The sequence below is a fragment of the Misgurnus anguillicaudatus genome, chromosome 14 (genome assembly GCF_027580225.2).
Source record: "Misgurnus anguillicaudatus chromosome 14, ASM2758022v2, whole genome shotgun sequence".
Classification (NCBI taxonomy): Eukaryota; Metazoa; Chordata; class Actinopteri; order Cypriniformes; family Cobitidae; genus Misgurnus; species Misgurnus anguillicaudatus.
In genome coordinates, this window is record NC_073350.2 from 8,999,942 (window position 1) to 9,021,466 (window position 21,525).

The 21,525-nt window shown below is 37.6% G+C and overlaps 1 protein-coding gene across 1 annotated transcript; it reads left to right on the forward strand.

Annotated features, from left to right (window-relative positions):
- Positions 1-92: 92 nt before the first annotated feature.
- nwd1 (NACHT and WD repeat domain containing 1) lies at positions 93-21,471 on the forward strand. The gene is made up of 19 exons (XM_073875819.1): positions 93-1,100; positions 5,053-5,138; positions 5,282-5,398; positions 5,697-6,051; positions 6,270-7,527; positions 7,649-7,852; positions 9,056-9,215; positions 9,353-9,470; positions 9,556-9,720; positions 11,487-11,684; positions 11,800-11,922; positions 12,141-12,343; positions 13,180-13,434; positions 13,513-13,603; positions 14,352-14,500; positions 15,725-15,998; positions 16,108-16,661; positions 18,504-18,609; positions 20,539-21,471. The coding sequence occupies exons 1-19, from the start codon at positions 989-991 to the stop codon at positions 20,844-20,846; spliced, it is 4,836 nt and encodes a 1,611-aa protein (XP_073731920.1). The 5' UTR covers positions 93-988; the 3' UTR covers positions 20,847-21,471.
- Positions 21,472-21,525: the final 54 nt, after the last annotated feature.

The window sequence follows — 21,525 nt, forward strand, 5'->3', positions numbered from 1 at the left end:
TAATGAATTCTCTAGAGGAAATTGGGAGGGACTCCCTCAATGCAGTCATGACATCATATGAAGTGAAATGCATGGTACCATCTGTACGATACTTAACAGGAAAACATTCATTATGAGTTTCAATGCATAAATCTCACAGATAAGTCCATGTCACACTTCATACAAAACACACAAGAAAGGAAATTCTTGCCTTACAATGATTTGTGAAATGTGCTTTGTGGTCCTCAACTTTCATCCAAAATATCTTTAGGCCGAATATAAGTATTTGTTCTTTTAATTTATTGTGATATATGTCGCTTTTGACAGCTTGCGTGAGATGCACCTTATAAATGTGCACGTTAGTTTTTTTAATAACCTGTTGCATATTTATTGCACAATATTGCCTCGGGCAAATGCAGGTTTCATTACGGCTAAAGCACAAAGCCGTCACCTGCATCCTCGGTGAGTTTAGATTTGAGTTATTCTCTCTCAGGGCCGAGAGTTGTTTGAAACAAACAACATGGTGTAACAATTAACCGGTTCACAGGTTCGGTTAATGGTTAAACTTCACCTTTGGGCCTGACTTCAGTAGCAAAGAAGCAAGTTAACACAATTACATTTAAGATGGAGTCTATGCTAAATTAAACAAAGGCTCATATAATCCGAACTGAAAAGCAACAGTTTGTCCATGTACACGCTTCAGGTTAATGAAACATTGAGCAGCTGCTGAAGGGTCTCTAGGGTTTAATCCCAGGGGTCTGATCTGGTAAACACCGGCTCTCTCTCGATGTTACTGATCTCGGTGGATAAAATGACTATCATGGCAGAGAACAAACACTTGAGCTGGCAAACATCACAAGAGAGCTGTACTGCCCTTATACTGATTTTGATGGTATATTTACCCAATGCCTGACTTCATAGAGATTGATCAGTGATGTTGAGTAATAAAGTGGTTTAAAGGAGGTTATGTGGACGGAGGATCAGGAATAGTTGAGGATTGTTGGTTTGGATGGCGAAGATGATTGAAGATATGGGACTGGAGGTTTTACGAGGACAGGGCGTTGATGCTCTTCAGCCGGTGTCCAGAATGGTGCGGGTGTTCATCAGCTCTATACACTCAGGTAGTCATTTACTTTGTTCAAAGAGGTTTAGAAAGCATATATGCCTTTAAAAAATCATGAACATTTCTGCATAATATAAAATAAATTTGTTGTGAATATGACAAAAAAGTTTTTAGTGAGAAAATAATATGTAGGAATTCTGTGAATAAAAATGCAGTAATAATACCCAATAAATGGAGTAGGGGCGGCTCTTCACAGAACAAATAATATATTTTATTTTCGTGTGCACGTTTATGAGGAAGAAACAGCGTTATGGATGTGACATTTTTCCATTATGTGACAATTCTGAAATCTGTGCATTTGAAAAACTTAAAGGCCTCAAGCCACCAAATATTGACATCTGAGATACACATAGGGCGGTTTCCCGGACAGGGTTTAGATTAATCCAGGACTAGCCCTTAGGACATTTAGGTCACTTTTACAAACTTACTTTACAAAAAAAAAACAATACTGGTGTGGATCTTGAGATAAAACAATGACACTGGGACTAGGATAAGCCCTGTCCGTGAAACCACCCCTTAAAGTACACTTATTAAATGGACCATTTTCATGCACTCATTTTGTACTTAAAGGGGACATTTCACAAGACGTTTTTAAGATAAATCTTTGGTGTCCCTAGAGTATGTATGTTCTAGCTTAAAATACCATATAGATAATTTATTATAACATATTAAAATTGGCACTTTGTAGGTGTGAGCAAAAATGTGCCATTTTTGGGCGTGTCCTTTTAAATGCAAATGGCAGTGCCGTGGTTGGATAGTGCAGATTACGGGGCGGTATTATTCCCTTATGACATCACAAGGGGAGCAAAATTTTAATTACCTATTTTTTCACATGCTTGCAGAGAATGGTTTACCAAAACTAAGTTAGGCCTACTGGTTTGATCTTTTTCACATTTTCTAGGTTGATAGAAGCACTGGGAACACAATAATAGCACTTAAACATAGAAAAAAATCAGATTTTCATGATACTGTATGTCCCTTTTAAAGATGCAGCGTGTAATTTTTAGAAGGATCTTTTGACAGAAATGCAAAATAACATATAAAACTATATTATCAGGGGTGTATAAAGACCTTTCATAATGAACCCTTATGTTTTTATCACCTTAAAATGAGATGTTTTTATCTACATACAGCGAGGGTCCCCTTACGTGGATGTTTCTACAGAAGCCCTTAACAGACAAACTTTTTTTACTAAGTTGTCTCCAACGATGACATGTTTGTCCGGTGGCAGCTATCGTACCTTCTCTATGTGTTTCAAAAGCGAGGGAAGAGCAGTGGACTGAGCCATTGGTTGCATTTCACAACCTCACCACTAGATGCCGCTAAAATGTACACACTGCACGTTTAATATACTAAAAGTTTTCTTTAAGAGAAACATCTTGGCGACAACTGTGCTATTTTAATACACCATTTTTTTTAATACACTGAAAAGTAATACTGGTAGGTAACTTAACAATGAAGTTGATTTGACTCAAAGTACACAGTTGAGGTGCAGGATAAGCAACGTTAACTATTTACCTGAACACAAGAAGATGTTCAGAAATGTATTGTGAGAGCTCCTTAGGGAGTTTATGCAACGGTTAAAAACTCATTATCTGAAAAAGAAGATTATTATTTGCTTACCCCTCGTTCAGACAGCCAGCGACGTTATCGCTGTGTGTCGCTTGTCTCTTTCAATGAGGCGTTTCTACATCTGCTTGTCATAAACAAATGAGTACCATCCACGCCAGTAACTGACGAGAGAAGGATGACGTGAACTCCACTGCTTTGTTCTCATTGGTAGTCTCTCCCGAAAGTCGCTCGACATTTGCATAAAGTTAAACTTTTTTTACGAGTTACATATTTACCCTACCCTGGGCGCAATTTAATCATACAAGCTAACCGCTAACGCCCATAGCGGTGCATGTAAAAAACGTTTTACATCATGTAAACTGGACTGTTTTCACACATATTTGCTTTTTCTAAACAGTAATGGTTTTATGGATAAATGTATTGATACCAACCTTGTTCATCCACATAAATCTGTCCGTGTAAAAAACACAAATTTGTAAATTTGACCCAGCATTTGGATTGATGCGTCGCGTGAGGGATGCATCAAACATCACCTCAAAACTCCCCAAGACTGAGAAAACAACGTAATTAAAGGCGCTCTAAGCGAATTGACACGTTTTAGACCATAAAACATTTTTTGTTACATACAGCAAATATCTCCTCACTATCTGCTTGCTGCCTGTCTGCTGATCAAACTGTAAAAAAACGCGATCTCTGTAGACAGCCCAGGCTCGACAAACGGCAATATCAACATAGTGGCCAAACCTAGCACAACAAAACATAAAGTGTCCCAGCCAATAAACTCCGTTTGTTTGAAAACAGTTCAAACATCAACAGGAAGTGACGTCGCACATTATTCGCTTAGAGAGCCTTTAAATGACCTAAAAGGGTCAACCCAGCGTTTGGGTAGAAAAAATAACCCGGCATTTTTTAGACTGTAGCAGTTATACAAACCTTATAAATCCCCGTAAGATAAAAGCCACTGTAATTGAAAAAAAAAACCCAATGTATTATTTAATGTATTGATGTAGCAAATGTAAATGTAAAGGAGAGATAAACAATTTTAAATTATTACAGTAATATTGGGAATTTTTTTGCTTTGAAATGTTAAGGGGACCCCTCAAAATCCTCTGGAGGCCCCTCGGGATCCCCGGACCTATTGCCAACTTTCTCACTCTGCATTGCACATAATGGTTTTGTGTATACAGTGTATTTAAGCCATTTGTCAAAATAAAATATTAAAGGTCCTATTCTTTCTGTGTTTTTGAAGCTTTGATTGTGTTTACAGTGTGCAATATAACGTGTTCATGTTTCACGTATAAAAATGCGGTATTTTTACACAATTTACTGATCTGTATAGCGCTGTTTTCACTGCTCTAAATACAGGCTGATGTCTTCCTTGTTCTATGAAGTCCCTCCTTCACAAATACATAACGAGTTCTGATTGTGTAGTTTGTTTAGTCTGTTTGTGATTCGACAGCAGCTTAGTTTAGCAGAGCCGTTTGAGCCAAAGCTGGTGACTGACGTATTTCTGTGGGCGGAGTTTAGTCAAAAACTGCTATTTTGACGTCATTAAAGCAGGAAGTAGAGGGCTGTAGTCCAAACCGGCTTTGAAAGGCGAATTCTGTTATAGAAAATATATCGCCTGGCAGTTAACTTTTAGCTTTATCATTTTACAGGTATTATTTATGCTATTAAAGCAACATTACACACTAACCAAAGTTTGAAAAATGGGATCAGAAAGAACGTGACCTTTAATTTTCAGTGTTTTATCCCCCTTCATGTTAATCTTACGTGTGACATAGATTCTGTAAGCTGTGGTTTTGCAGAGTCAACATAAAAACTTTAATTAGAGTACAGTCTGTGAATCAGAAGCGTGAGAATGTCCTAGTAAAGTTTAGAAATACCTTGGGGCTTTTTAACAATGCAGATCTTATACATGCACAAACAGCTAAATAACCCACTATATAAAAAAAGGGTTATCCACATTGAACAAGCCTGTTATATCAGTCACTGGTTAGATCAGCGTAGCAGTCAAAAAATGGGACAAATAAATTAGGCCCAAAATATGGGACGTCTCGGCTAATACGGGACAGTTGGCAACCCTACCCGGACCTCAGTTTGAAAACCCCTGATTAAGTATATATAACATTTCATTTTTACTTTAAAGTTTAAGTTAAATACTTAGACCTACATTTAAAAGGTTGTGCTGTTTACTAAAACATTTTGAACTGAGACGACTGGATATTTGCACAGTGTGCAGTCACTATTGCAAGCGTTACAAGACCCATCATGTCAGGGTCCTGGTGACTCATGTTTAATTTTGGAACGAGTCTTTACATTTGCTGAAATTCTCATTTGTTCTTTTTTAAACCTACTGCCATGAACTTTTATGACAGATATGAAAAATGAGAGAACTGCATTCTGGGAGAAGACCTATTCTGAATTGCAGGCTTACTGTCAAAGTCTGGATCTCGTCTTCGAGGTTTGTACTGAAAACTTCTATTAGCGTGAAACCCTGACTATGGATCTATAATAATTTTACATTTTTATTATTTTCTACTCAAAAAATTACTTAATTTTGATATATTTATTTTTCAAATTTTTCTAACATTTTTTGGTTCTCAGGTAGTGGATTTCGGATGGGGAGTACGTGACATCATCACATCTGACCACATGACAGCTGAGCTCTGCATTAAAGAAATTGAGTCCTGTCAGAAGATATCAGATGGGCCGACTTTTATTGTATGTCAATATGTTAATAATAAATGTTAATAGGCATTTTGCACTTTTAAGAACAGTTTGTTGTCAGAATGATTGACAACCCTAAGCTCGTGCGAAGATATTCCGCATTTTGCTGTGTACCAAAGTTCTTGGGAACTTCGACCTGAGAATTCGTATTACAAGTAGAAATGTGACCACGCAGTATTACGGCAAAAAAAAGCTAAAGATGGACCCATATTCGGCAGCACCGTCCGAAAACATTTCCATGCTTAAAGTCTAGTGTGACTGTCCCTTAATCTCTGCTGTTGGATCTTTTCAGGCTCTGCTTGGTAACCAGTATGGTCATCGCCTCATCCCTCGCCTTATACCAGAGACTGAGTTTGAGTTGTTGCTTTCGAAACTTTCCAATGATCCACAGAGTTCAAAGCTGCTTAACCAATGGTTCTCCAAAGACAGCAACTCAGTCCCGCCCACATATATCCTGCAGCCGATCACAGCTCATTATCCTCATTACAATGATAAGGGGTCTGAGAGTGCAGAGTTGCGAGATAATGATGTCATATCCTGGAATCTGACAAAGTCACGGCTCTTGCAAGCTCTCCGTACTGCTGCTGTAAAGGCTGAGAAAGATGGAGACCTCAGTGCAGAGAGCAAACACAAGTTTTTCATGTCTGGTGAGATATTATTTAAGTTTAAAGAGGAAGTATATTCATAAAGCAGAATGCGTTGTGAGTGCAAAGGTCTGGGGTTCGATTCTTGGGGAACAATGTATTGCTTGAATGCATTATAAGTCTCTTTAGATAAAACATTTCCAAATGGATAAATATAAAACTGGGCCTGGGACGTATTCTGTAATATAGCAATAATATGATCTTATTGATGTGTTTCACAGTCCTAGAGTACGAGATAGAGCACGGCTTCCTCAAGTCTCAGAAAGATGCATCTGCTGTGCTGTTTATCCGCGAATTGCCTCGACTTAGTAAAAGAGAGGGCAAGAGAAACTTCGCCAAGTTTATGTTGGACGTCACGGCCGACGGCTTGCTGGACACAGAAGCCCGGGAGCTCTTGGCCGAACTGAAGCAGCGCGTTTCCAACACAGGTCGCCTTCAACCTCTCCGCATGGAGCTCAACAAAGGGGCCATGGACCCAAAACATAAGGAACACAAGGAATACATGAAAAAACTGTGTGAGCAAGTAACATCTCAAATGAAAGAACTGATCAGCAGGCAAGCTCCTCAAACATCAGGAGATCTTGGGTGGAGCTGGCTGAAACAGGAGATTTATCATCACAACCGGCTGAAGGTGGAAAAATGCTCTGTGTTTAAAGGCAGGGACAGTGTCCTGGGAAAGATCTGCATTACCATGTGGGAGTGCAATAGCATCAAACATGAGCCATTGCTTGTTCATGGACCTTCAGGAGTTGGTAAAACAGCTCTGCTTTGTAAACTTTCACAGGAAATGTTGAGTGTCCTGGACCAGCGGTCGGTGGTGGTGCTCAGGTTGCTGGGCACATCTCCACACAGCTCAGATGTTAACTCTGTTCTCAAAGGTGTTTGTCTTCAGGTGTGTGGAGCTTTAGGTTTGCAACCCCCAGGTTCGCGTGTTGCCAACACTCATGAAGATCTCATCAAGTTCTTTCATTCTATGTTGGATCAAGTGTCAAAGCAAGGAGACTCACTTCTTCTCATTTTAGACTCAGTGGAGACGCTGTTTGAGACAACCAAGGCTTATAAACTAAACTGGATACCAAAAGAGATCCCACCTAATGTACATATAGTGCTATCGGTTTCCGATGACTGTGTTGACCAATGCAAGGTTTTGATTTCAGAAGAAAGAAACATCTTCAGAGTTGAACTTCTTACAGCTGATGAAGGAAAAGAAATCATTGATGCCTATATGACAGCTGCAGGACGTCAGCTGACCTCAGAACAGTTTGACACCATCCTACACAGCTTCCAGGAGAGCGGAAGCCCACTGCATCTCAAACTCATGCTGGATGCTGCCAAACGGTGGCCCTCCTATACCTCAACGTCTAATGTTCACCTGGGTATCACTGCACAGGAAGTGATGACACAGTTTGTAAAGAATCTTGAGGAGAATCATGGGATGAAGCTTGTTGGTCATGCACTGAGTTTCATCTTGTTATCACGGTTAGTCATATTTTGTTATGGTGGCTCAAGCAAGATATTCAAAATTTGGAGTAACCAAGTCAGTTTTGTATAGTGACAATTGTGTTATGTAGATATTCTTTGTATTTTGGTATATCACCAGACATGGATTATCCGAGGCAGAGCTACAAGATGTCCTGTCTTTAGATAATGATGTTCTGGCTGAGACATATAAGTACTGGCTTCCTCCCTGTCACACGCTTCTGCGATTCCCTCGACTTCTTTGGTCGCGTCTCTGTCATGACCTTAGAGATCACCTGACGGAGAGATGGGAAGGTGGAGTTCTTCTTCTGGCGTTCTCCCACAGGTACAAGGGTTGCTTAGACCTCTCTGTGACTTAAAGGCGGAGTCCACGATGTTTGAAAAAAGCTTTGGAAAAGAAGACGGGCCGACTACCAAAACACACTTATAGCCAATCAGCAGTAAGGAGCGTGTCTACTAACTGACATCCTTGCCGGGTTGCGTATGTGTGGGGCGGGTCTATCAACAGAAGGTCCAGATTCTATTGGGGAGGGGCGTGTTTGTTTAGGTGATTTCAAATATCAACATTGGCTTTCAAACATCGTGGACTCCGCCTTTAAAGTGCCCATATTATGCTATTAGAAAGATTAATATGTGCTTTTGAAAGTCCTCAACAACGGGTTTGTAAACATGCATGAAAGGTCCAAAAACACTTTTGTTGTTTTATAATATGCATATAACTTTTCCTTATTTACCAACGACTCTCAAATGAATAATTCAACGATTTCTCTTGCCAAACGACTTATTTGTGTGACGCTATTCTGCTCTAATTGGTCGCAGTTGCACATTACTCTGTGTTACAGTCTTTTAATGATACTGTTCCACACTGTTATATAAAATGCCTCAAAAGGAAAAAGTTGCGTTAAACCGGACCCACAGCGTGGTAATACACACCCAAACAATAACGTTAGGTGCATTACGGACACAGAGTACTGCTAAAGCACTGCAGTTTGTAAACAAACATACTGCTCTATCTTTCATTGTGACTCCAAGTAATAAGATATTCTATATTAATCAACAAATTTGTAAACAACGCGGCTGTTAGCAGATTAGCAGAGCTATAAATGCGAGTTAGCATGAGACTGAGCTAGCCGGTTAGCTTGAGTGCACACAACACAGCACAGAGACAGTAAAAGAGAGCACAGCGTCTTCTCAACTTAACCCCATACAGGGTTCATGTATTGTGGAGACTACGCAGAGACTACGTAGGCGTAACATAGCAACGTTACAGGAAAAGGATTTGAACTCAGAGTCGCTGGAACGAGTCGTCCAAAGTCAACTCTTTCTTTTGAAAGTCAATTGCTTGAGTTACGGTGGACTTCCTGTTTAACAGATTTTGCAGACTGTTTACAACCACATGATGACACATTGCATGAAAATAATTTTTTTCGATAGCATAATAGCCTATGTACTCTTTAAGTCTCTGTGTTTTGAATCTGTGGCCGATTCATGATAGCGTAGACCTCATCTAAACATCTACTGTTCTCAGGAATTTCTCAAAGCTGGTAAGGGAGAGATACCTGACGGTCGGTTTGAAAGCGGATTTGCACGGCATCCTCGCCGATTATTTCTCAGGGAAATGGAGTGCGGGGCAACTCAGACCGATCCTTTTGCCCTCGCTGGGGACTATTCTCAATGCTGATAGAAAGGTATTCATCAAACAAAATGTAAAATATATGGGGAAAATAAAAATCGGCTTCTTTGGGTTCATGAGTTGGCATTTGAATTTAATTTTCTCAATTCAGTTCTGAATGGCACACAAGATGAAAAACATATTTTTTTAAAGGTACCACCCCAACCTTTGAGGTTCACAGAAGAAAACGCCAATGTGCGGAAGCTCTATGAATTGCCCTATCACCTTGCTCATGCGGGCAAATGGGAGGAGCTATGCCAATCAGTGCTCGGTATGATTTTGACACCTAAGTTCAGTGCTTTAGTTTGACTTTGAATTATATATAAAAACAAACAGATGTGTATTTATTCTCACAGGGAGTCTGGATTGGCTGTGCTGTAAAACTGTGACATGTGGTGTTGGCTGTGTTATTCAGGATCTGTCACTCTGTACTGAACTCACAGACTGTCCAGAGATAGAAATGCTGAAAGAGACTTTTCTGCTACTAAAGCCCACATTAGATTTAAGTGACGGTCAGCTGGGTAGGTATTGGCAGGTTGTGCTTTTATTTATTTTAATAGGAACAACAAAAGAACAATATTGGTTAATCTTAAAGCCAAAAAAGTTGTCTTTGAACTTTTTCTTTGATGTTCTGTATCCCTATGCATACATGTTTATCCAACTGTGCATTGTATGAAGGTTTATTTATATTTAAAATTATAATAAATTATTATTATTATTAATAATAAAGTATAAGTATTAGTATTATTAAAGTCTAATTATTACTATGAATAGTATAAGTATTGTTATGAATGAAGTATAATTATTATTATTATGAATAAAGTCTAAGAAGTATTATTATTATTATTATTATTAATAAAGTATAATTATTATTATTATTAAAGTATAATTATTACTATGAATAATATAAGTATTATTATGAATAAAGTATTATTATTATTATTATGAATAGAGTCTAAGAAGTATTATTATTATTAATAATAATAAAGTATAAGTATTATTATTATTAAAGTCTAATTATTACTATGAATAGTATAAGTATTATTATGAGTAAAGTATAATTATTATTATGGATAAAGTCTAAGAAGTATTATTATTATTTTTATGAATAAAGTATAATTATTATTATTATTAAAGTCTAATTATTACTATGAATAGTATAAGTATTATTATGAATAAAGTATAATTATTATTATGAATAAAGTCTAAGAAGTATTATTAATAATAATAATAAAAATAAAGTATAAGTATTATTATTATTAAAGTCTAATTATTACTATGAATAGTATACGTATTATTATGAATAAAGTATAATTATTATTATAAATAAAGTCTAAGAAGTATTATTATTATTATTATTAATAAAGTATAAGTATTATTATTATAAAGTCTTATTATTATTATGAATTGAATACGTATTATTATTATTATTAAAGTCTAAGTATTACTATGAATAGTATTATTATGAATAAAGTATAATTATTATTATGGATAAAGTCTAAGTATTATTATTATTATTATGAATAAAGTCTAAGTATTTTTTATTATTATTAATAGAGTATTATAATTATTAAACTCTAATTATTATTATGTATAAAGTCTAAGAAGTATTATTATTAGTGAAGTCTATGTATGATTATTATTATTATTAAAGTATAATTATTATTATGAATAAAGTCTAAGAAGTATTATTATTAATGAAGTCTATGTATTATTATTATTATTAAGGTATAATTATTATTATGAATAAAGTCTAAGAAGTATTATTATTAATGAAGTCTATGTATTATTATTATTATTAAAGTCTAATTATTATTATGAATAAAGTCTTTATGAATAAAGTATAATTATTATTATGGATAAAGTCTAAGTATTATTATTATTATTATGAATAAAGTCTAAGTTTTATTATTTTTTAATAGAGTATTATAATTATTAAAGTCTAATTATTATTATGAATGAAGTCTAAGAAGTATTATTATTAATGAAGTCTATGTATTATTATTATTATTAAAGTCTAATTATTATTATGAATAAAGTCTAAGTATTCCTATCAATAAAGTATAATTATTATTATGGATAAATGAAAAAGTCTTAGTATTTTTTATCGATTATTATAATTATTAAAGTCTAATTATTATTATGAATAAAGTCTATGTATTATTATTATTAAAGTCTAGGTATTATTAGTGTATGATTTACAGATCACATTTACAACATTTTCTAGTTTATTTACCAATCATTATAGTTTGTACATTTGAAATCTTCCTCTTATGTTTTCTTTAAGATCCCTCACTTTTGGTCACAGAGATCTTCACTCGACTGCAGGCTCTCATTGATCTTTACCCGTCTATGATTGGTCAGTTGTGTTCTCAGTGTGTGAACTGGTTTGCTTCCTGTACCGACCCAGTGCTTGTGCCCAAATGCAGCTTTCTTCAGGCCCCCGGAGGCCCATTGAAGGGAACCCTCACTGGGTTCTCAAAAGGTGAAATCTCCTTTTTTGTTTTACCTTTGTCAACGATGTTAAGGTTAAACTGCTGTTACCAAACCGTAAAATTTGACTTCATGTCGTTGGTTATAATTCCTGTGTTGATTTTAAGGGGTGAGGACTGTCAGTCTGTGCTCAAAGAGACAATTGCTGATAGCGGGTTCAGAAGATGGACAGATCATCGTCTGGAGCCTGAGACATCTGAATACTCTTCACACTCTTTCTGGACACACGGGTGTGTTCTTAGCAATGTCATTGAGTTTCACACAGTTATCTGTCTGGAAACATAAAAGTTTATATTTTAAACGTCTAAAATCCAAGAGCTACGAATTATTTTTTTCTAGGTTCCTTACAGTTGTGTGTCTCATCTGTTAAGTTATTAATATGATCATATAAAATCTTTTGGATTTGAGTTCATGATCAATGTCTCTCTCTCTCTCTCTCTCTGTATAGCGGGTGTGCTTTCTCTGAAGCTGACGTATACAACCAATCACTGTTTGTCTACTGGTCTTGATGGCACACTACGAAAATGGTGCCTCACAGGTGGACAACAGCTTTTCTGCATCCCTGATGCGGTTTCTGTCCAAACACACACCCCTACACACATCCATATGATTGAGGAAAAGAAGATTATCTTAACCAACCCAAGCGGACAAGTATGAAAGACTTTTATTACATTACTTTTTAAATCTATTTGTTGCTTAAAGGTAAAGCCTACCCCAAAATAAAATGGTTGCTAATATTTTTGTATGGAGAATTATTTAAAGGATTAGTCCATTTTCTTAAAAAAAATTCAGATAATTTACTCACCACCATATCATCCAAAATGTTGATGTCTTTCTTTGTTCAATCAAGAAGAAATTATGTATTTTGAGGAAAACATTCCAGGATTTTTCTCATTTTAATGGACTTTAATAGAGCCCAACACTTATTACTTAACAGTGTTGAGTTAAGAAAATGGACTAATCCTTTAAGAATTTACAGTTATAAGAGATAAGACAATAAGAGACTGGGGCCGGATCAGCAGCTCCGGTGTGGATCCGGCCCCAAGTCGTACATGTCAACTACATTTCTCAAATATTTTAAATCTCTTTCAAAAAAATATCTTTCAAGTTTCAAAAAGCTAGTCCAAATGACTACATTTCAAGTCTTTTGAAGCCATACTATAGCACTGCGGTACAGATTAATATTTAAGTCTAATTTTTCCTTCATTTAAAATATCTCCTATAGTTTCAAAGAAGAAACAACATCAAAAAAAAAATAATAATAATGTTTTAATTTGGGTATTGGTAGAGCTTTGTGCCAGCAATGCAAAAGTCATGGTTTGAACTCAGGAAAACACAAACTGATAAAAAAAAAGACTGAATGCACCCTAAGTCACTTTAGATAAAAATGTCAGTAGCATGAAATACATACATGTAAAGTATTCCTTTATGATTAATAGACGGATGGATGTTGTTTAGTGATATAGTTTCACTTTTATCTTTCATAGGTTAAAGCTTGGCATTTTGACAGTGCAGAACTCCTGTATGAGGTCCCGGTGGAAGTGTGTTCTCTTCTTGGTGTTGTGGGTGATACAGTAACATGTATGTGCAGTGATGGGACGCTCTGTTTTTATGACACATCCACCGGCATGCAGAATTCCCAGACCACCCTACCTTTCTCGGACCGGAGTGTCACCTGCTCCCTGACCCTCACTAAACACTCAAAGACCCTCATTGCGTTTGAGGAAGGCCACCTGTATTTGGTATGCACCTTGGTTTCAGCGAAGACTAAGCAAAATGTAGCATTTCTGCTTTATATGAAGATCTTTGTGTATATGCAGGTTTGCAGTGATGGTGTCCAGTCTAAAGTTTATCTTCCCTCTCCGGCTTTGTTTCTCAATACATCTGAGGATGAGAATTTGCTCTTTGCAGGTGTCTTTGATGCTTTTTTACATTAACTCTGTCTTACAAGTGCACTGAATTAAAATTGTGTAAAAATAAGAGAGTCGATTTGACTCGACTCATTTGTTAAAGAGCACCTATCGTCTGATTCATGATTTTACATTTCCTTTGGTGTGTAAGTGTGTATTAGTACATGTTAACGATATGCAAAAGGTACAAACCCCAAAGTAAACGATGGCCCGAGTTATCGTCTCCAATGTAAACATCTTTTCTTGGACTACGACAAACACACAGATTGTGGGCAACAGTTTAATTCCTGGGATTGGTGATGTAGACAAGATCGACATTATCAAAATTCCTCCCACTTGGACTCGCAGTCTGTAAGTTAAGTCCTGTTAGCATTGCATTGTGAGCGAATCTTTCAAACATGGTAAGGAGCGGCACATTTCCAGCTGACATCAGAGGTCACAACGTACAGATTAGCTGTCCAATCAGGGACACAGCGCTTTTTAAATCTGTGCGTTTCAGGAAGAGAGTAAAATCTAAAACTACAAAAATGTGTGGTATGTGGAAAATAATGTGTTTTTTGAACCATAAACCACTTGAATACATTGTATTAAACCAAATACACAAAATAACGTTTTTTTAGCAATGAAATAGGTGCTCTTTAATTTTATTTTCGACAATAACGTCTTGTTTTGTGAAACAAGCCCAAAATAGTCTACTGTTGTCATTCACTTGACTGATGTGTAACATTGTACCGTCTCTCTCATTGAAGGATGTGAAAGAACGTTGTGCGTGTTCCTCGTCACGCTGGTCTCCATGCACAAGGTTCTGGATCTTCAGCATGATGCACCTGTCCTGTGTGCTGTCTCAATGAGCGCCAGTAGCGAAATCATTACGAGTGCTCAGGATCGGATTATGCGGGTCTGTCGAACCCTGTCTTTCCAAACAGACATTTTGACCAGGGCTTTGAACCAGAATTTTTTCCCAATTGGTTTGTTCCGAACAGAAACAGTATTTTAACATTTCCGGTTTTCGGATCAACTCTAAAGTTGACGTTCCTGAACCGGTTAGAACAAAAATAAAGTTCCTGAACCGGTTAATAACGTTCCATGTCAGCTGTGGGACATATAAATAAGTAGACTGATCATTAGGACATTTAACTTAAATTATTAGTCTACATAATTTTCCTTAAGTCTCTATCTTGTCATTAAACACTAAAAAGGCTACATTATGTAAGCGGCATAACTGTAATTCTGACATGCCTACATTTGTTGAGTGCACTTAAACACGCGCACACACACAGACGGAGGACGAATTTAATGGCGCTTCGGGAAGATGCAGCAGCATAAACAGTCGCTCCACATAAAGTAAAATTACGTTGTTTTTCAGTGCTTTATTTACCAAATGTATTTTAATGGACTACAGTATGAGACACAGTAGCGCAGCTCTCCTCAAGTTTATACATCAAGAGTTCTGATCTTTGAAGGGCATAGGGATAATCACGTTTGATTGGAGTTGGACCTGACACATTCAACCGCATGTGCGTACAGAAAATTGCTCACTTTAGAACCTTTTTGTGGTTAAATTGTTTAAAATCACTTAAGTGTGAACATTTGCAAGCCTTTGAAACACATGCAAACATCAACTTTCACCCCATTTAAATTTGTGTATTAATCCACGAATCGCATGCGAGCCGAACCTTGGGTCGTTATCTGTATGGATCACGGATCAACTGCGATCTGTTACACCACTAATTAGTATTAAAACAACATCTTGAGATACTTGGTAGCCTACAATATTTACCTCTTATGATTGAGCATTAGAGACTTGGGCTTTAGTAGGCTACTTGCTGGTGGCAAGCTTCTCATTTCTCTGATGAGTAAGCGACGACCGGAAGTAAACTTCACTGAGTATTGCACAGAAATTTTGTCAAAGAACAAAAATAATAACGGTATTAACTGGTTACCATTATTTTCAATAAACTGTTCTGTTCCGGAACATATATTTTTGGAAAGTTTCTGGTTTCATTTCTGTTCCTTGCAAAACATCAAAAGTTTCTGGTTTTTGTTCCGTGAACCAGTTCAAAGCCTTGATTTTGACTTCAGATTAATCTTTCTGAAAGGTTATCTTGTTGTACTTTTAAAGGTTTGGAGTGTGACCACCGGAGCCTTGCTGGACTGGATCAGTGGAATGGATTCTGCCGTGTCCTCATTGGCTGTTCATCAGCGTACCGTCATCTCTGCCTCCGCTATTAACAGCTCACTTAAAATATGGCACCTTGACTACAGCACTAAGAATAGGATCAAGAGCTGCATCCCTGCATACTGCCCCCTAGTGGTCCTGTCTAAAGACGGAGATACTGTTTACTACGTCAAAGAGGGAAATAATACAGAGGTTTTCACATGGAGCTTTTCGGCAGGTGAAACATGTAATTACATGATGATAGTTTCTGTTGTTATATTAATAAGTTCTGTCCTTAAGTTGTCTAGAAATGTTTTTTATCCAAAACTGTTTGATATGTATCACAGGTCTACAGTCAGGCAGTATGGACGTCTCCTCAGAAGTGTGCTGCATGGAATTAGCCCAAAAGAAACATTTACTCTTCTGCGGGCTGCGTACTGGCACCATCCTCATTTACCCATTCGATTTTGCCCCAGAAACCTTGTGCCTGCCCCCTCCAGAAAGCCTACCCATGGTACGTAGCATGGCCATCAGCTCTAAGGAGGACAGAATTGCGGTGGCGTACGAGGACGCAGTCTGTTTGTTTGAAATCACGGCGAGGGATAGTTTTCCCTGTGTGGAGGGCCCGTTTGAAAGGTACTCGCTGTGTCTGCTGCACTCCGCGATTTCCGCCATGGCTCTGCTGTCCGACTGCAGGCTGCTCTATGGGACCTTCGGAGGTGAAGTGGTGATCTATGACTTTAAGACTGCCACGGCGTCCGAGCTGGATCACCATGGCACCGCTATCACCTGCATCACTTTGAGCAACTGGGATGAGAATGCTCTGATCGGCTCTCAAGATTGTGTGCAGAAGTTGTGGAATATGAACCCAGTTTTGCTGGATCACACCATGGAGTATAAGGTGAGGATTACGGACATTATTGTATTTTCATACCACGGGCCTGTGGACTGCGTTATTCTGTTCTACAGGTGTTGATTATTTTTCTGGAAAATGCACACTTACAGTAACTTTTCAAATGTCTTATGGTAACTGTGGTATAAGCGGATTAATTGACTCCCCTTGCCACATTACCACCTAAAGTGTGCATTATTTTTTTTAATACTCCAACAGTCCATCGTCAGTTATTTCTTTGTGGATGGGTCTACAGTGTCATAGTACAATATGGACTTTGTTTCAAAACGTAGTAAAACATGATTTATAGTCCCACGTAGGACCTACGCCGTAGGCTATATGTGGGATGTGCATAGCTCTGTGTAGCCTGACGTGCACCTCTCCAAAAATGTAACAACGCGTTCGTTTTTCTGATAGGTCTGCTAAAGCTCCTCCTGTAGGGTAAAATAAAATCTGTGTCGCATTTCCCCATAAGCATTTCCACTTGCGATGGTGCCGCATCTAATTTGCCGCTTGAACATTTTAAGTTTACTCGTGAAATTCTAGTCTTCGAGACATTTACGCGGAAATTCGCGTCATGGGAGGGCCTTCCATAGGCTTTGGCGACTCTGATCGCTTCCTGTAATCACGTCATTATTAGAGCAAGCTCCTGATTGGTTAACGCGGCGTGTTTTTCCACCAAAGTTAAAATTGTTCAACTTGCAAACTAGATGCGCGAATGAGGCGGAATCGCGTCTACAGTGCCGCGCTAAACGCCTTATTCGTGGCGCGAGACCTTCAGACGCGCGTCAATGCGTCTTCACATTGATTTAACATTGAAAACACTCGCGATTCTCGCCTCTACCGTGGCTTACCGCAGCATAAGATGTCTTCTTAACTCTTTCCATGCCACTGATGAGATTTTCATCATTTATCTCCAATTTAAAGGGACATTTCATCGTTAGAAACATTAATCTTTATTGAAAGTGGGTCACATTTGTAGTCAAAATGTAACATAAATTTAGAATATGGTGCCTATTTGACCGAGAAAAGACAGAGCGTGACTTTAGAGCGCATTTTTATGGAAAACTTCAACTCCCACAATGCACAGCTCTGCAAGCCACTCCCACTATTCCAGAACACCGCTCAGCTGTATGCTATTGTGTACATACATGCCATGTTAATATAAGAAAGAAAATAGAAACACTCACTTTATAGTCAGACGTCCGTTTATCCTTGCAGGCTTTGGCTGTCGCTACCAGTTTAGGATTCTAAAATATGTCTGTCTATATAGAAATAAGAACTTTTGTCGTATAGCTCCGGGTGGCTGCCACCACAGCAGCAAGCAGGCTCCTAATTTGTTAACGCGGCACGAAAATCCGTCAAAGTTAAAATTTTTCAAGTCGGGCGGCAGCCGCAAATCCGCGTCAAACGCAAAATGCACAAAAAGCACTTTTCGCGCGTACCACCCCAGACGCTCAATTCAGACGAAGTAGACGCGCGAATGAGGCGGAATTGCGTCTACCGCACCAAACGCCTCATCCACGCTGCGAGACCTCCAGACGCGCATCAACACGTATTCACATTCACTTAACATTGAAATCACTCACGCTTGACGCCTCTACCGCGGCTGGTGTAAACGCAGCATTACACCCTCAACAAAGATACAGCACTTCCTTCTTTCAAATGACGCAAAATGACGATTTTTACATCATTAAAAGAAGGAAGTGCAACACTGAAATTCTCAGCCTTTTCTTCAAAATGTTTTTATGAAACCTCATGGGACTAATAAGTGACTGATTTAAAATGCTATACAGTACTCAGCATAGGGAATAGTAAGTGTGAAAATGCATTGTCTTTTCTATGCCCAAGGGGTTTTATTTCGAAGGGGTTCTATGTGCCGTCTTCTCAACAAATGACAAATATGTCTTCACTGGATCCCTGGATAAAACCATCAAAGTGTGGGATGTTGCTACTGGTGAGCACTGTTTAATCCTTTTCTTTAAAACCTGAATGTAATCCATTATAATTAAGTGCATATTATTTGTAAATAATATTTGTCTAATTTTACCTGATTTGTAAGCGTTTTGGTTAAGTTTGTTTTGTAATTTATTTGATTGTTTTCATTTTGATAATCTTTTAATATATTGTACTTTGGGCAACAATCATTCAGGTGTATTATTTATAAATAAAGTTGATATTGACACAATAAATGAGCTTATTAATAAGTGATAAAATGATAAGAAAATACAAACATTCGTAATAATATTCTAGTATTTTCCTATCACAACACATATGTTTATTTAATCCTTTACATTTACATTAGATTTATGCATTTGGCAGATGCTTTCATCCATAGCTACTTGCAGTGCATTCAACTCATACATTTCTTTGATCAGTATGTGTGATCCTAGGATCAAACCCATGACCTTTGGAAAGCAATGCTTTAACAATTGAGCTATAGGAACACTCTACTGGTTTGCCACAAAAATGTATTTAAATATATTTTGTTCAGGGCCTTTTATTTTTTTAGCAAATATGTAATTAATTTGATTAATTGACATGTCATGTAATAGCAGGTCAGCTGCTCATAGGTGGGGTTTGGGGGGGGAGCACTGCCCCCCAGACCAGAGACAATTATAATTTTGTCTGAGCTATTAATGAAATAGAATTTTTATCTCATATATTAATGTCTACACTGCAAAAAATGATTTTCAAGAAAAAAATAGTATTTTTGTCCTGTTCTCAGCAAAAATATCCAAAAATTCCCAAACTAAGATGCCTCTTCTTGATTTCTTGAGCAAAACGACCCAAGAAAACAAGACCAAAAAATATAAAATTTAAGTGTTTTTGTGCATAAAAAAGCAAAAAAATCTTGAACATTTTTCTTAAACACTTAATTCAAGACAAACTCTAAAAAAATTTGCTTAACCCATTGGCAGATTTCCCCGCTTGTTCTTTGCACAAAATCACCCAAACTAGACCTATTTTTTTGGGTCGTTCCGCTCATCAAGAAAAAGCATCTTAATTTAAGAAGTTTTAGATATTTTTACTGAAAAAAGACAAAATACTTTTTTTCTTGAAAATCATTTTTTGGGGTGTAATCTTAACATTTTAATGGGTAGACTGAGAAACTTACAGCTAAATAGTTTTAATTCATTTAAACCACATTTAAAAACTATTTAGCTGCACTCTCTCGCTAATCTCAAAGTATTGCAGTACCCTTACTAGCCGGTAGGTGCCCCCCAGTCACAAATGCAAAACTCCAACAGTGTTGCCAGATTAAGGCGGTTTTGGGATCGGTTGGGTGGGTTTGATCGTGCATTTTATAAGCTAATTATTTAACAAAAAACCCAATTGTGCATGTATTTCATCTGACGTTACTAAACACACGCCCACTGCATGTGTTTGTGTTGACGCCACGCCTATGATGAGCCCGCGTTTAGCCAATCACAAGTGATAGCAGCCAGTCAGCTCTCTCGGTCTCAGCGGGAAATCAAGAGGTCGTGGGAAAATATATAAAAAGTTACAGATAGGAGTGGGAGAGTGACCTGAAGCAATGAAAAATGCCTTCTTAATCGGAAAATAGCACTGCAAATTCTGCAACACGGACTCCGGATAGCAACGTGTAAGTTGCTTGTCACACATCGGCCGTGTCTCAATGCGAATGCTGAAGCCTCCGGACGTCGCATGTTTAGGCTCCATACGTCATCAAGACTGTCTTGTTTCAGAATATTAACAATTATAAAGTTGACTGCTGTTGATTTAAATATTTTAGGCGTTTTTTTGTGCGTTTGGGTGGGTTTTGGGCTGGAAACCATCAACTCTATCTGGCAACACTGAACTCCACCTATGCAGCTGCTTGAGGACAAAATTCAGTTTCTGACTCAGGTCATTTTTATTTCAGGGTGTTTGCTGTACATTCAGTTCGTATACTCCCCAGTTATAAAGATGATGTCGTGCAATGATGGATTTATAGCCGTGTCTCAGCATGGCTCCTTCATCAAAGAAGGTTTCCGCTGTCCGGACATCCTCAAACCGGGACACAACCCCCTCCCAAACTTCAGAGCGCATTACAGGGTCACTTCCCGTGAGAAAAGCCAGATCGCTGCTCCGCACACAGTAATCAGAGATATCCCCGACTACAACCCAGCTCAGTTTAATTTCATTGGCATGATGAAAACTAAACCATCTAACACATGTGCTCTGCTGTGAGGATGTTGTAGGAGTTGTTTATAGGAGCGTTGGGAGTAACTAATGAAAATTAGCAATGTTGTTTACTTTTCACTAGCATGACAATAGCTTGGCTGTTTTGTAAAATAGCTTACAGGGGATTTGGTATTTTTCAACACATAGGGGACTGAACAGTACAATTATGGTTTTATTTACATTGTGCATACTACCTGCTAAATTTAAGTAGTAATCCAATGCTAAAATTGTATTGGAATTGTCCATTTATTTATTATTAATTAGTTAAAGGTGTATTGTGTAATTTTTAGAAGGATCTCTTTACAGAAATGCAAAATAATATACAAAACTATATTATCAGGGGTGTATAAAGACCTTTTTATAATGAACCGTTATGTGTTTATTACCTTAGAATGAGACGTTTTTATCTACATGCACACAGGGTCCTCTTACATGGAAGTCGCCATTTTGGGCGACCAAAAGCTCTTAATGGACAAACTTTTTTGACTAAGTTGTCTCTGATGATGACATGTGTGTCTGGTGGCGGCTACTGTAGCTTCTCTATGCGTTTCAAAAGCGACGGGTGAGCAGTGGACTGAGCCGTTGGTTGCAATTTGTAACCTCACTACTGAATTAACACTTCTTAAATTAAGATGCTCTATCTTGATGAGCAAAACGACCCAAGAAAATAAGTCCAGTCTTTAGA